The sequence below is a fragment of the Schistocerca serialis genome, chromosome 1 (genome assembly GCF_023864345.2).
Source record: "Schistocerca serialis cubense isolate TAMUIC-IGC-003099 chromosome 1, iqSchSeri2.2, whole genome shotgun sequence".
Lineage (NCBI taxonomy): Eukaryota > Metazoa > Arthropoda > Insecta > Orthoptera > Acrididae > Schistocerca > Schistocerca serialis.
Window position 1 is genome coordinate 671,206,439 of NC_064638.1, and position 15,986 is coordinate 671,222,424.

The following is a 15,986-nucleotide window of genomic DNA, read 5'->3' on the forward strand; positions in this document are numbered from 1 at the left end:
GCAGAACTCAAAAGTTTGTTGTTGTTGTTGTTGTTGTTTCCATATTGCAATATAACTGGTACAGAATTTTGAAATATGGGAAAGATTATAAGTTTCTTTCTGAATGTAAACTGAATTGTAATTTTTTGTAATCATGTACTTTTTGCATTCAAATGTTTTATGTACTTAAAGTGTGTGAGAAAAGGAATTCCATTGGTCTGGTCAAAGCTACAAATTAAAATACTACAAAAATGTCAACAGTGTAGAGCTATATCTTACACCATATAACATGTTAGCAATTTTCAGAACTCCCCTTATTTCAGTAACAAAGCCTGCCAGCTCCAGTCGACACTAACAGACTTTGTTGCCACGCATTTTGTATCTCAAGACGGTGCGTGGGGCACTAAAGTGTTAACAAAACAAATACACTTTGTGAGCATGAAATTAATAATGTAAAAAGTGTGTGTGTGTGTGTGTGTGTGTGTGTGTGTGTGTGTGTGTGTGTTCTATTTGATAACACCTCTTGGCAAAAGCTGAATGTATAGCAGTATTGTTGTTGTGCATGTCTATAGTCCAAATCTGCATTTCTTATCTAATAATTAACCAATAAATCGTCTGCTCATGATGATTTTAACAGCTTAATTATTTCTGTTTATGTTTATATTGCTGTTATCTCATCACCCTGTACTCAACAGTGTCTCAAGGTCTCTTCCACATACACTAACTACTTTCATTACTATTAAAGGAAGTGTTAGCATTTGGTAAATTGTGCCCTTTGCAAAGACTCCGGGCAGTTTGCCCTCTTCATTCTTTCCCTCCAGCCCATATTACACAGCAATTTTTTCTTCTCCTCCTTTTTAAGTGTTTCCTCTCTAATTCCCCACCAAATTAATTTACATCTCTCTTAATGTGGACCTACTGGATAATTAACAATAGCTCATAATACACTTTTTCTATCACATTATCATCTGCAGAAAGAAACACATCAAGGAAAGTACCTAAGCCCAAAATCGAATAAACTTGGCAGCTCTGAGAAACGGATAACACATTGATAGCACCATGGGAGACCACAGAACTTTACACACACTTTCTCTGAAAATTCCCAAAGTGAGTATCATATATTAATAAATAATCTCTTACCTGAAATCAACTGGTGTACAGAACAAAAAAAAACTAAGTCACAAAACCAGGCTACATGTGTGAACATGGCAGTGAAGTTAACAACCGATAAACCACCTTAAACCTGAGTACATGCAACAACTTTTTCTTTCTATAAAACGCTTGAACTTGTCTGCTAGCAGAGTACATACATAATGACAAATCATTTAACATGTAACATGTTACATAAATCTTTCATTTTGCAATATAAATTTTCATTTGTAAATATGTCACACACAATTACATGTCTTCCAAAGCCAACCTTCTAAATTAACTGATTACAGATATTAACTCAAAATTTCAGTCACTTCTATTTATTAAGCACTGTGTCTTTACCATATCTGACAAACATGTTGCAAAGTGTAATCTTCTATCTGCTTTATCAATTTCCATCAGTGGCTGTGAATACCATCCATATCTGTAAAAAGTTAGAATTGGCTAACGTAAATTGATGTGTAGCTATAGAACACGAGAGCCATGTTGCAAAACTACAGTAGAATCAATAGCTCTAAACCTACTGTTCCCACCAGTGAATTACTACCTATGACTCTCCAGCACAGGTTTCTGGAATTTTTCCTTGGGTGTCTGGTATTGCATTTCTGAAAAGTGCTCTGATTTTTCCATATTACATCTTTGCCTGGGGTGTGCATCATGTGCAGCGTAAAATTTCGAAGTCACTACAGGGACTGCAAAACAACAGTATTCAAGTAACTATTTACTTTGTAACCAACGCATCATCATAACAAAAGCCCTTATTAACTGGTGTCATAAAATATTTCCAATAACAAAAAGAGAATGGTTCAGGGTTAAAACAAATTTTAACAGAATGCAAACTGCCCAATTTTAGAGTCAGTAACTGACTGCTGCTCAATACAAGGAGAAAGTATGCTAACAAAACTGAATGGAGCAAGGAGTTCAGAAACTAGCGAGAAACAAAATGAACCAGTGTGCTCAAATTTCTTAATTTGACGCTGTTGGAGATTATTGTTTAGGCCTTCCAAAAAAAATTGCCAATCAGCAGCACTTCTTTAGTGCGGCGTACTGAAATTGAAACATGGGTTAAAATGGAAAGTGGGACTTACAAATAGAAACTCTACCAGTTTGCCTAGAATAAAAATCTTCATTCACGGCAAAGTAAACCACATTTACAGAGCGAACTAACTGTCAAAGTACTAATGTCTCTACTTTTAATACAGCTTACACTCAACACTTTCCTTTTTCCTTTCCATAATTCTGTGTCACACTTTATCTACCCAGTTCTTGCCTCAAAACAAAACAAGTCTTGAAAGGCGGACGAGGTGGTACTGCTTTCTTTTTTCCTGAAGTCCTCTCTGATGTTTTTGTCTCTGAGTAGCTGGAACAATTGTCATCTGACATACTTGCAACTGGTTGCTACAACAAAATTGATTTAACAAAACTACTACACAAAGTGGTATCATTGATTGGCGCACACACACACACACACACACACACACACACACACACACACACACACACACACACACACACACACAACTTGAGGATTGTGTACAGTGAAATAAGGGTGACTTAACAAAAACAGCAAGGATGAAAACTTTCAGCTCAATCTTTTATTTTTTAGTTTGAACTACAAGATTTATCACAGGTACGGCACCTTTTGATGGGAAGTACAGAACCAGCACACTTTACAGAATCTTTTAGACAAGGTTATACAAAATGAGTCTTAGAAATGACAACTTTTACAAAGAACTAACCAATGAGGACTATTAAATCTATCATATTTGCTTTTAGAAACTGGCAAACCAGCACAACTATTTTCTTTCTTAAATAAATCAACAATTTCCATATGCAACAGCCAATTTTAAGAGACTAAAAAAATTTGTTATTTCATTCAACCATTTAAAAAACACACAGAAAGAAAAAAAGAAATGCACATCATTGCTTGCATGGAAATAATTCTCAAAGTTTTAACACAACAGTTCGTAACCCTTGTGCTGTTCTATTGTTTGTACCTGACTCATTGTTATGGAATACATTTCGAGTTATCCTTGCCACGTTCATCGTATTTTTCCCCTTACGGAAACAATTTGCTCGCTTAAGATTCTGCTTACAATTCTCAGCCTTACAGAATTGAGGACACAAACTCAGTACCTCCACACAATTTATCTTACATACACTCAAGTATACATCTTACAGACATTGATATAAATGCATTCAGACATATGACACAGTCATTTTTTAACTACACATGCACACATTTTGCTTCTCCTCTGCTATGAAGCACAAAGCAGGTTATCATTTTTCATTATGTGCATCCACCCTTGTATACATCTAGACACACAACTGCAGAACATAGCAAACACTTTCAAACTACTGAACCACTCAAGAAATACTGTGAACATTGGACAATACTGTCTGCTATGTCACTGCAATGATATTTCCAGAAACATACATTAATGGAACATAATGGAGACTAGATTACTAAAACAAACAGTATTAAAAAAAAGTAATAATAGCACAGTACAAAATAAATTCGAGACTGTTTTACATGTAGATACACCGTGATCTAAACTAAACACGTTTTTTGCACATCAACTCTCATAAGTAACACTTATCGCCGTAGCAGATCAAAAAAGAAAAACAATTTTACTCAAATTTCCAATTCAAGTTCCAATTCTTCTGAACTTGTTCATGGAAAAACATTTTACAGAAACAAAATTATTTAAAACCATTTGGCTCTTAAAATATTAAGTAAAATTTATTTAAAAATATTTTATACACTATTAACCATTCTGTGAAATAGCCAATGCTTTGCAACTCCACATTCCCTGCTCAGGTATATTATGATTGTCACGATCCATATCTAAGTTCAACTTAAACAGTTCCCCTGCAAAATGTTACCTAACAACGTGGCGTTCTTTCAAAACCTATACATACAATACAAAATTGCATGAAAAAATAAAGTATGTTACACTAACTGCAGGGAATAAAATGTCACAAAACAATGGCCACACTCCACTTACACGAATGGGCAAAATAGCCAGCTTTAAATAGTTTTCAACGATGCCACACGGGAACAGAAACAAACAGAAGCAACACACAAAAATAAATATTGTTCAGCAGGCTGCTTCACATAATTTAGACATCCAAATGAACAGAATGAGTTTAACAAAAGAACTTATACCTTTCAACAGCCCACAATTCTGAAACACCACAGTTTTAGCACAAATATTTCTGTATTTGAAAAATAAAATTATGTGACACGGATGCCAACTAAATTTAAACAAATGATCTGTTACAAATATGTGAAAATTTGAAATACGATATCTTCCCACCTCTAATTAAAGAAGAGGGAAATGAATGAGAAACATGTATACAGCCCTGAGTTATGCGATCACCATACACAATATAAATTTGTCAGTTCTTTGACACCACATTTACATGATGTAAGACAGTCCCTTCACTCTATGGCATCTGTTTTGCATTACAAGATGCCAATTACTTCCACTGAAAGGAGTGATTACATAAGCAACAATGCAAGACTATCATACTTATCACATTTGCCATTCAATGGCAGCCAGGCATCTTACTCCATCAGCTTACAACTATGTAAATGCAGTATCTAATGTCATAAAAATGTCCCTACAAACTCAACCCACCAATGCTTTTGTGTCCAATAAGTTCTGACCCATTATATTGTTTCTCTTAATCACCATCTCTAAATGGACATCCTACTGACTGCAATACTCATTTCAGACTGATAGGCTAAAACAAATGCATAGCACAAAGTTACTTCTCTAGCAATTTTCCCATTCTTACATTAAAAAAACCTTATCCATAGAGCCTGTGCATATGTTTATTTGCCTAATTCCTAACAGTAAGAAATGTGAATGCTACAGAAAGAATATCTTTCCACGACTCCTTCCTTATTTAACAAATTGGACATATGTGGATTGATGGTATTGATAAAAGCGCATAGAAGCGCGAGGAATACAATAAATCACAGACCTCTTCCTTGCCACGTCTCATTCAATAAAAAAACCTCAGAATATCTACAAAGTAAGCAATCTTAGTTATAGTAAATCAGGTACTCAAAGGTAAATCAGTCAGCCACTGGGTGACGCAACCACAGTGGCGGCGGCGGCAGCCACAATTGCAATGCTCTTCGTCAAGCTCTGGGCTTTACGTCGCTGTGCAAGTCTGGACTCGCTTGGAGGAGACAGGCTCAAGGGCTTCTCGTCGCCCACAGCATCTTGATGCACAGAGTGCTCTCGCACCATATCCAGATTCATGCTGAAGTGCTGCAACACAACCCTGTTCACTGCCATTGCACTTTCAGCGAATGCAGACAGTTCCCTCGCACTGTTGTTCCTGTAAATTTTTAAAATTTTTCATTAGACTTCATTAACTTGTATGTTAACATAGAACATACCAATGAGAGAGAGAGAGAGAGAGAGAGAGAGAGAGAGAGAGAGAGAGAGAGAGAGAGACGTACCTTCTGATAACATGAGGCGTACTCAAAGACCTTTCTGCCTGGCCACTTTTCAGCCATGGATGAGATAGCAGACACTCTGCAGAAAGTCGCTGGCCTGCTTCTTTCACAAGCAGTCTTCTTATCAGATCCTTTGCATCCTCCGATATGTTTCCCCAATCTTGTTCAGGAAAATCATAAGATGCCTCTTGTATGCTAGAAAACAGTAGTTCCTGTTGGAGAGATTTAGCAGTTATTAAGTTGTATACCCAGCCATAAAAGTAAGCGATAACAGAAACATACTGAAAACAACTAATTGGTTTTTGCTGTCAGCGAAACGTACCTGGCATGCAGGGCAATTTTGACCTCTCTCCCAGCCACAATCCTCTCCGCAGTTGCCATAGAAAGGAGGATAACCACAGAGTAAGATGTAGGTAATTACACCAAGAGACCATAAATCACATCTTTTATCATATGATGTTGCTTCTCCAATAAATGCTTCCACAACCTCTGGGGCCATAAATTCTGCACTCCCAACCTGGAGAACAATGGTAAGAAAAACAGTAAGGAAGTGCCTAACTAAATAAGATCACTGTCAAAATTTGAATCCCTTGGAGTGACAGTGGCTTACTTACAGGTGTTAGGAGCTGTGGGGTTGCCAGTGGTGAAGTGAGATTGGTATTGAACTTTATGCCAGAACTTAGGTCAAAGTCACAAATCTTCACTGGAGTGAGTTTGTCAGGATACACACAGAGGATATTTTCTGGCTTCAGATCACGATGAGCAATTCCTGTGGCAAATAAGTCCTGAATTATAATTCTGTCAACAATAATATTCTGTGATACTTAATTTCACAACAAACTGATACCAATTTTCTGATACAATTGGAAGATGGAGTTGCATGCCTCATTTTTCCTGTAAGGTGGAAAATGTGATGGAAATAAACACTTACCCTTCCTATGCAAGAACTCTAAAGCACTTGCAAGCTCTCGTACAATCTCACTGGCTTCATTCTCTGTGAAGTGATTCTGTTCCTGAATTCTTGTCAGTAGAGGCCCACCATTCACTTTCTCAAATACAAGATAGAACCTGAAATAGGAATTTCCAAGTGAGCAAAGGAACACTATGAACTACTACTTTAACAGTCTCATGTTTGATGAATATTACTCACCTATCATCGTCTTCATAAAATTCAATTAGGTGAATGATGTTTGGGTGGCCTTGACAGTAGTGGAACGTCTCAACTTCCTTGAAAACTCTGCTACGGCTATGACCTGGGATTTTCTCAATGATCTTCACCGCATACTCAAGATCAGTCCACACACTAACACAGGTCTGCACAGAGGCATACGCCCCTTCACCCAGAACTTCTCCCGTCAGTCGGTACATATCTAGAAATTCAATGAAATTTATGAAATTCATATACAAGAAAAAATAAAGGCGTGGTAACTGGTAACTTAAGAACCAAGCACGGCAAAATACACAGGTACTGTGGGCACACTATAAAGAATTTCAAACTTTTGACATGATAACTGCTGTTACCTTGAAAGCACGACGATACCAAACTTGTGCCATTGTTCTTCTTCTTACGCCGCTTTCTACGGGCCTCCTCCTTTCTCTGCTGAACATCATTGCTTGCCTTGTCCCGCATGGCAGACAACACCTCGCCTGTAAACATGAAACTATTGTTAAATCATCTTACCCTGAAAGGGACGCGAAAAATAAATACAGCATTGCTAATGCCATTCAAATTGTTTTCGGGGGGAGTACCTCAATCACGTTGCTTAATACACATTTCTTACTATATTACCTTCAATGTCTGCATTAGAAGGCCTTCGGTAATCATAAACCAACAGTGAACGCAGTCTGTCACTCTCCTGGATGAGAATCCTTTGACTATACATGTGAAGTAACTTCGTTGAAGCCTTTGACTATACATGTGAAGTAACTTCGTTAAAACGACTATCACGACCCCAATAACTATCACAGTAAATTTTAAAAAAGAAGCCAAATGGTATTCCGAGGCCAACGTTTAGAGGCAACTTAAATCTGAAGTAAAACTAACTTAACTTTGAACGTTACAGATAACCGAGTGAAATACACTATACTTTCAACGGCTCACTCACGTTAAATTACACTGAATTGTTGTTCTCCGTAACACCGTGCTTAATCGTGAACGTAGCTACACCAATTTTCAATTAAAATCGACATTCCTTGGAGGTTTCCCCACTTCCTTGCGACGCTGTTGCAACTGATGAAATTCGTACATTGTCGGAGAACAAAACCCATCCCTCACTAAATTTCTCAAACTGTCATTCTTGTCGAATTTGTGAAACAAGCCTCTCCATATTAACGTCCACTAAGAACTAAAAAATCAATTCTGGGCACTATACAACAAAAAGGCAATATAGATTGATGCAACCGTCTGAGAACAATTAACTTTAAACTACAAACTCTGACATTGCAAATAAACTTGTACATAGACGAATATACCCACATTGATGTTTCTAGCATAATGAAAAGTATGACAGAACTTACATAGTGATTAATAATTCAGATTATGATTATTACAAATAAACGAGATACTGCAGACTCAAAAATTTCAGGACACGGAAAGGCATACGTGCTCGCAACTGGAACGTACGTATTTTTGCTAACGGTTATACCTATATTGAGGCAAAATGTACTAAGGGCGCTATATAAAACGAACACGTATTAAATTATCAACAATAGTAACACTCTAAAAACTTTGAGAAATCTTTCAAACAAAAAAAGAAGAAAGTTCAAAATTGTGAAGTCTATGTGGTTGCGAATTAATTTCACTTACTGCATTCAGCTTCCGCTCCTTGCACTTCTTCTAAGATCTTCTCAACCATCGTGCCGGCTAAACGCTTAGCGAAAGATTATACAGGGAACTTCCTTTGTACACCACTCCTAAGCCATCAGATGAACACCACCCTCGCCCTCCTGTTTAACGGCTGAACTCCGACTGCGTTGCCAAGAACGCAGAGACGGCTTCTTATAGCTTGACAAAGAGCTCAGTCGAAAGATACTGCAACCGATGCACGTGACAACGTAGCATTCGCTTCGTAGCTACTACAGTGTTGCCTAGTGCTCTCGGCAGCTCAAAGCGCTCACGCTGAAGACAGAGACCAACTTACACAGAGAGAAAGACAGAGCATGAGTCACATGACCCACACTGTGGAATCACGCCATTTCATGTGCCAGCCAACTACGTAACGACAGCAGGGCTGAGTGCGACGCGGTGTTTCTGACGAAACGAAGCGCAATTACGAACAACAGAAAAACCTACGTCAGTTATGATTTAGCAACAGTCACTGATACGCCTCATACATCAGCTCAACTATGCTATTACGATCCAACACGCGGCAATTAATAGTTTTAACAAGTTCTGATGGAAGTACAATGTTTACCTCTTGTCTAAAATGAATTCTTTTTGAAGTCTAGGGTTTAACAACCCGTGAACGACGTGATACTATTAATGTGTAAAATCCCATACGCAGATTAAATGCCGAAAGTGGTGCTTAGTTCTCTAATTTAATTAAACGAAACATGGTGTTGAGCACTACGTTCTTATCTGACTTTCCTGATCACTACCGTCTTCATACACTACTTGATTTGAAAAAAAGAAAAAAAAGTTTCACCAGGAAATGTACGACGCTCTCTTAAAGCAGCGCTGCAACAAATTCCTCGTTTACGAAATATTTTAACTGACGACAGCACTTCAGTATTCACGTGTAGACACACAAGTTATTCACCATTTGAGGAGTAGCGCTAACCTTGTTGAGAGAACACAATGCTTGCTCGTAATGATTTGGAGACACTTTTGGGATACTATGATCGATGTCTGAACCCACCTCCCTAACAGCCACGATGTGTTTATGTCCAAGATTTCTATTCTATTAACTGATAGAGTTAAGTATTTTTTCATCAGTTACTGACATTAACAGCAAAATGAGAGCACATTTACCTTTGTGGTAACTGCTATATACAACCTGCTTGATTAATAAAGATTTAGTTCGTAATTGAGTACAATACGACAGCTCTCGATATGCCGTGATCGCAGAGTTTAAACCTGGTAGTTTTATTTTCTGAGGCAGGTTACAGGAACTGACAGTGGTGCAACGATTTGTCACCTTGAAACAATTTTTCTATTGAAATTGACCTTAGCAGCATCTACATTGTTTTAAGTTGATTATCTGTCTCCACCGTTCCCTCACTTACTTCCTACTTGTCTCCTTCCATTGCACAAATTTCTTATGAGGGAACTCGTGCCCTCTATGTGAGAGGGTTTAATATGTGAGGGTGTGAATAGTCTTTCAGTGGCATACTTCACGGGTCGAGAAATGGTGGATGAGTAACGAGTTCCTAATTTTCAGAGGGAGTTTTCATAGAGCGTTGGCGATATGTACATGGCATGTTACGTCAGAAGAGGTAGTTCACATTCTTAAGTAAAATGGATAAGTATTTTAAATTTATTCGAGACAATGGAGCCTGTTTAAGTGGCGTCAAGTGCAAAAGAATGTGTTTTCTTCTAAGGAAAATTGAAATTTTCCCTCTGGAACAGTTTGACTTGGAAAGAATTATTATTAATACTATTATTAATTACAAAAATTTTATGACACCTGCAGCAACGAATTTGTTCAACAGAAACTACAGTGACAAAAGTAGCAACTTCAGGAGTAGTATGTAGAAAGCACGTTCGACAAAGAATTTTAATTACCTTGCTAACTATGCTACAAAATAAGAGCATTCCTTCGTCAAGAGAAGGCCGATTGTGCCGAAAAAAAAAAACTTAATTTTTGCCTGATGATAACCTTTGCCGCTTCCGTTCGTATGTACTATTATTATTATATTACTGCGTTAGTCAAGGTGTAGAAGAAATAGGAATATGCTTCACCCGCGACGATCAAGCGATCAACCTGCAGAAACTTGTGACGAGGATTCAGATAAAGTGGACGTAACAGGAAAGCTGAGGTAGCATGAACTGCACGTTATGCACACGCTGCCACATATCCTACGGTCGTCTGCAAGGTACATAGATGGCCAGGCAGCTGCAGATTACCATTAGGGGAAAAAAGAAAACACGAAGCCAGAACAGAATATAGCGAAATATCTGTCCACAGAAACGCGAGGATGGTTATTTTGAACAGTTAACGGTCATTTCTTTCCCTATTGTAGTCCAGCTCAGCTAGCGTCTTAGACGATATGTTTAGTGCAAAGCGTACAGACGTAGTTACTTTCTAGATGCGACGGACGTTCGTCTGCGGCCAAATGCCAAAAAACAGTCGCTGAAACAATTAAACCCGCAACAACGATCAGAGAATAGTGCACAGGCAGAGAACATTTACTTCAATCTATTGATATTAAGCATCGCGTACAACTTTTTATCAAAAATAAGTACAAAGTAAATTAGAAGTAAAGATGAACACACATAGATTATTAAGTTTAATCTACATTCGGTAACGCTAGTATGCTGTTAGCAAAATGTACATCATCGTTTTATGTCGACAGACATCACTGAGACACCGCTTTTTAATGTCATCCCCTCAAAACTACGGAAGTGCACGGAGTAAAACAGTAATTCCAACTTAAGGTCACTGAAACTGCGTGGCGCGAAAATGTGTTGCGCTACACATTAGTCTGTAGATAGTGTAAGACTATGTTTTTAGAAGTAACGCCACTATGGAAAACGTACTATCGGAATTATTTAACAGTCAAATCGTGTTTTTATCGAACCAACTGAAATACAACTCAAAGGCACCCCCGACCATCGGCTAACGAAGTTGTTTCAGCTAGCTGTGCTGCGTGAAGGTATCCTAATGTGTTCAGGCGCGCAGCGTTGGCCGTTCAACAAGGCGGCAAGATGTGAAATTCTACTTTAATATCTAGTTGCTCCACTACCGACGTAAGCACATCTAACAACAATCGGGATGAAAGCTGCCCATTACCATGCTTATTGATCTATTGTCTCCGGCAACGGGCTCGTATTCGGGATACTACTTATCCGATCCAAGGTTTTTCGTTGTTTATCTGTATCATTTCATTTCATGTGAATGCAACGGTCCTTTTGAAATTTCCACTGGGAATGCCCCAACCCATCCTTCTGCAGTAGAGCTTTCACTTCATGTCCACGACCTCGTCGTCGGTGAGACATAAAACCCAAACATGGCCTATCGGAGCACAACCCACAATGAGCCAGCCGATTTTGTGCTCGCATTTAGCACATTCGTTATTATTTTTTCAAATGTTTCAGCTGAAAACACTGATTATCATCTCAGACTATCTGTTACCGTCCCTAGCAAGTGAAACAGATGTCTCAGGTTCGATTCCTTGTTATCTAGTATTATACGTTGTGGACACATCTAGAATATGTTAAACCAGACCCACTGAGCTAAATCAGAAGTTGCTGCAGTGGTGGTTTTTTTTTCCCTTCAGCTATACCACCATCAGAAATCCAAAAGATCAGAAATCCAAAAGATCAGAAATCCAAAAGATCAGAAATCCAAAAGATCAGAAATCCAAAAGATCAGAAATCCAAAAGATCAGAAATCCAAAAGATCAGAAATCCAAAAGATCAGAAATCCAAAAGATCAGAAATCCAAAAGATCAGAAATCCAAAAGATCAGAAATCCAAAAGATCAGAAATCCAAAAGATCAGAAATCCAAAAGATCAGAAATCCAAAAGATCAGAAATCCAAAAGATCAGAAATCCAAAAGATCAGAAATCCAAAAGATCAGAAATCCAAAAGATCAGAAATCCAAAAGATCAGAAATCCAAAAGATCAGAAAACTCTTAACGTAACTCCAATAACAAATTATGTATTTTAAATATCGCAGGAGAACAGATAACGGGTCACGCAAAAGAAAAGATTGCAACAGAAAAAAAACGGTAAATGAAATGGAAAGGGCATTCCATATGAAAAAAATACGTAACAACTGAATCTTTATCCTGGAATGGAACACTAAGAAACTATCAAACAATGGTAAGGTCTGAAACGCTATATGTAGCAGACACATTTAAACTAACATGATTTTGGGATCTTGATTGGGGGGGAATGGGAAAAGTTGAAACAAAGATTATAAGGAAAATAATGGAACCCTACTGTGTATAGTTATTGGCCAAGTTTAAAACGCTGTCATATCAACTCATTAAGAGGTATAATCTTATTCAAAGAATTAATACAGTCAAGCATTGCAGTTAGAAACTCCGTAGTTGAGGCAGCATGGCTCACGACTCCAGACTATATTCGTCCAGTATTTGAGAATAAGAGTACTTCCAACGAACTTCAGGCGTAATTTCAAACTTTTTCTCGCTCACATGCTTAATGTCACATATTTAACACGTTGGCTAACTCCAACAGTAATCGTCTGAAGTTGTTTTATACACGAGTTCCATTCCATGAAGAACCGGAGAACAAATGGCAACAGGGTAACCAAGCAGATGTTCAACTCATTAAACAGCTATCAATGCACACCTATACGGTTCACTATAATTGACAATTATACGAAAAACTTTGGAATTAGGAATGACATAATAAATAACAGAACACTTTTTAGAGAAGGCAGAATTTCAGGAAAGAGACAGGTCAGTAAATGAAACGGACTGCACCCACGTAGAAACCGAACGAAGGATGAAGGAAGTCTCGGAACAAAGAAAACCCAACACGAAGAAACATAGACGAAGTTTATTTACCGTACATTCTAAAAGAATTGTTCGAAAAAATTAATATTACTACTCTGATTAGAATAAAGCGCTTTGTTATTTTTAAATGCAAAGCGTAGTCAATATCGTGAAACCTTACACTGAAGTAACATAAAGCTAAAAGCAAATACAGAAGTTTCACACAACCGCGGACGATACATATCCTGTGACCGAACGAGTGAGAAATTTTAGCACATTTAACTGTTACACTTTCCTCGGAAACGCAGTGCAGATATGAAAACGCATTGCACTTAAACAGCAAAACAAAATCTTGCAACTGAAGAAATATTTTTACATCAAGAGCAGATGTCACAGACAGTCCTCTATGAAGAAATGTAATAGATTGTTGATAGTAAAAACATGACTGAACTCGTCACGTAAAAAATATATATATATATATATATATATATATATATATATATATATATATATATTACCCCAGGTGTTAAAACATTTGAAACTTCGTCAGTTTAAGTCTGTTGCAAACGTTATTTATGTTCCAATTATTTTTTTACTACCACAAAAACATTTCAACGCTGCTCTGCGAGCCACAACTGCCCATGTGCTTATTTACTTGGCAGAACATTAGTTTCAGTTGTTGCTTGTTCTTTTCTGTTAGCCAGGCGCAATATTCCTTCCTGGCTAATAAAACCTTTGCCAATAAAATTATTTTGGTTTTAGGTCACGTCATTAAGAAAAATTAAAACTACTAAAATGCCAACTAGCAATGACTCGCCCTGAAGATGACGCTGCAGAGTCGGTCTAAAACGTCGGCATTTTAGTTCATAACGACGCGGCCTAATACTTAAAAAGGCTTTACTCAAATTGACACCGGCCGTGGTAGCCTACGAACATTTTATAAAGGTAAAATTTTTGCAATAGAATCTTTTCATAGTCCAGATCGCAATTACGTAAGTTTAAGCGATCGCTAGTTTCTTTTGAGTAGCCAGACATCTTCAGATCGAGCACGTGTAGTGTCCATGCGTGACATAAGACAAAGCCACAGCGTCTGCATCACAGTAATGGCTCGTACAAGAAACGTAACACACTTATGTAACGGCATAAAACACGTAGGTAAAACACAGGTGTGCAAGACTCTTACAAGAGCACTATGATACACAATATTCTGTATACAATATCGTTATAGCAGTAACTTGTCAACGATTTACAGTATGTGGCCCATTCAGAGATATATGACAACGACTTCCTACAAACCACATCACCCCTCAATACCCTAGTAGAATTACCGACGTTAGCTACTAGATCATTTGTAGAACTGTAGACATCAGTGGCCCTATAGCGCTCTCTTTCTGGAGTACTACTGCGCGTTGTGGGATCCTTACCAGCTAGGGTTAACGGAGTAAATCGAAAAAGTTCAAAGAAGGGCAGCACATTTCCTATTATCGAGAAATAAGGAATGAGTGTCACGGACGTGATATAGGATTTGGGGTGGAAGTCAGTAAAATAATGGCGTTTTTCGTTGTGGCGGGATCATCTCACGAAATTTCGGTTACTAACTTCCTCCTCCAATGCGCGAATATTTTGTTGACTCCGAAGCTGCTGCTTTTCCGCTCGCTGTTGGAGAGTGGAATTATAGAGAACTGGTGTGAAGGTGGTTCAATAAACCCTCTGCGACGCACTTACGCGTGATTTGTGGAGTAGCCATGTAGGTGTGGAATAGCACTCCCTTGGGGCAGCCTACTCGAGAAATAATCTTCACAGCTACAGATTTCTTCTTACTGAGTTCTCTGCCCTAAATGAAAGTTGATTAAAGCAGGAAAACAGCAGCTTCGTAATTATTACAAAAAATAGTTAATCCACACATGTTTGGTTGGCTGTTTTCATGGCTACATTTACATTGTAAATAAAATCTCAATGTAATCATTAGAAAGTTTTTAATTTTTCTTACGGTGCGTTTTGGAGGCAGTTACGGTGTAAAACTCAGGTGCATTTGTCTTGAGAAACCAAAGTCGTCGAAACATACGCAGTCCTGTGCACCTCTGTTGTATCTTTCGTAAGAGTACAGCATTTGAATTTAGCGCATCCACTGTGAATGTATCTGAGCTAAACAATGAAACTGCCACCTGATGCTGGAGCAGTCTCCGAACAGGGTCGTAAATATAAAAAAGTTTAATCTTCGCAGTTGGTTATGTTGGGTACTCGTACATAATTTTTTTTAATAAAAGACGCGTGTTTTGCATGGAATGGACAGCAACTCTTGTATACAGGTTTTACTCGTGCGCGTCTTAACGCTCAACATTGAGTGCGCGTGCCGTGCGTCAGCAGTGTGTTTGTAAACAACGGCCCAGCAGTGTAGCGGCCTGCAGGGCGGTGTGTCCTTGAACCGGGCCTGCTGGTGCTGCCGCGCGTAGCAGCAGGCAGGCAACCCCCGCGCTCCCCGAACCCCCTTCCCTGCTCACAGGCCGAGGTCGTCCTCGTCAGCTGGTGCCGCTGCTTATCGATTTCCGAGAGGGAAAGCAGCGCCAACCGGAAGCTGGAGAGCCCGCGCAAACCGTTGGCTCGGCACGCGTCCTGTGCCTCCGTATTGCATCACGTTCTCCACCATTCGCGGAAGCTCTTGCTCGTTGCTCCCTTCACTCTTACAGCGCAATAGGCGTCGCCAATTTTTGTCGTAAAGAAGACCGATGTAATGTGGTGGCGTTTTGCAGCCAT

General features: G+C 38.6%; 1 protein-coding gene across 1 annotated transcript; it reads right to left on the minus strand.

Moving 5' to 3' along the window:
- Positions 1-2,704: 2,704 nt before the first annotated feature.
- Positions 2,705-8,598, minus strand: LOC126480077 (MAP kinase-interacting serine/threonine-protein kinase 1). Its single transcript, XM_050103837.1, has 8 exons — positions 8,415-8,598; positions 7,130-7,255; positions 6,759-6,978; positions 6,540-6,676; positions 6,223-6,377; positions 5,931-6,125; positions 5,612-5,820; positions 2,705-5,487 (listed from the first exon to the last, which is right to left on the minus strand). The coding sequence occupies exons 1-8, from the start codon at positions 8,461-8,463 to the stop codon at positions 5,223-5,225; spliced, it is 1,356 nt and encodes a 451-aa protein (XP_049959794.1). The 5' UTR covers positions 8,464-8,598; the 3' UTR covers positions 2,705-5,222.
- Between the last annotated feature and the right edge of the window lie 7,388 nt (positions 8,599-15,986).

What these genes read in the sequence shown, in the direction of transcription:
- LOC126480077 (XM_050103837.1), bottom strand. Translation starts at nt 8,463, where the DNA reads ATGGTTGAGAAGATCTTAGAAGAAGTGCAAGGAGCGGAAGCTGAATGC. An exon ending in AGGAGCGGAAGCTGAATGCA is followed by an intron (nt 7,256 to 8,414) that starts GTAAGTGAAATT and finishes TCATGTTTACAG; the next exon opens with GCGAGGTGTTGTCTGCCATG. An exon ending in TTTTATGAAGACGATGATAG is followed by an intron (nt 6,677 to 6,758) that starts GTGAGTAATATT and finishes TTCCTATTTCAG; the next exon opens with GTTCTATCTTGTATTTGAGA.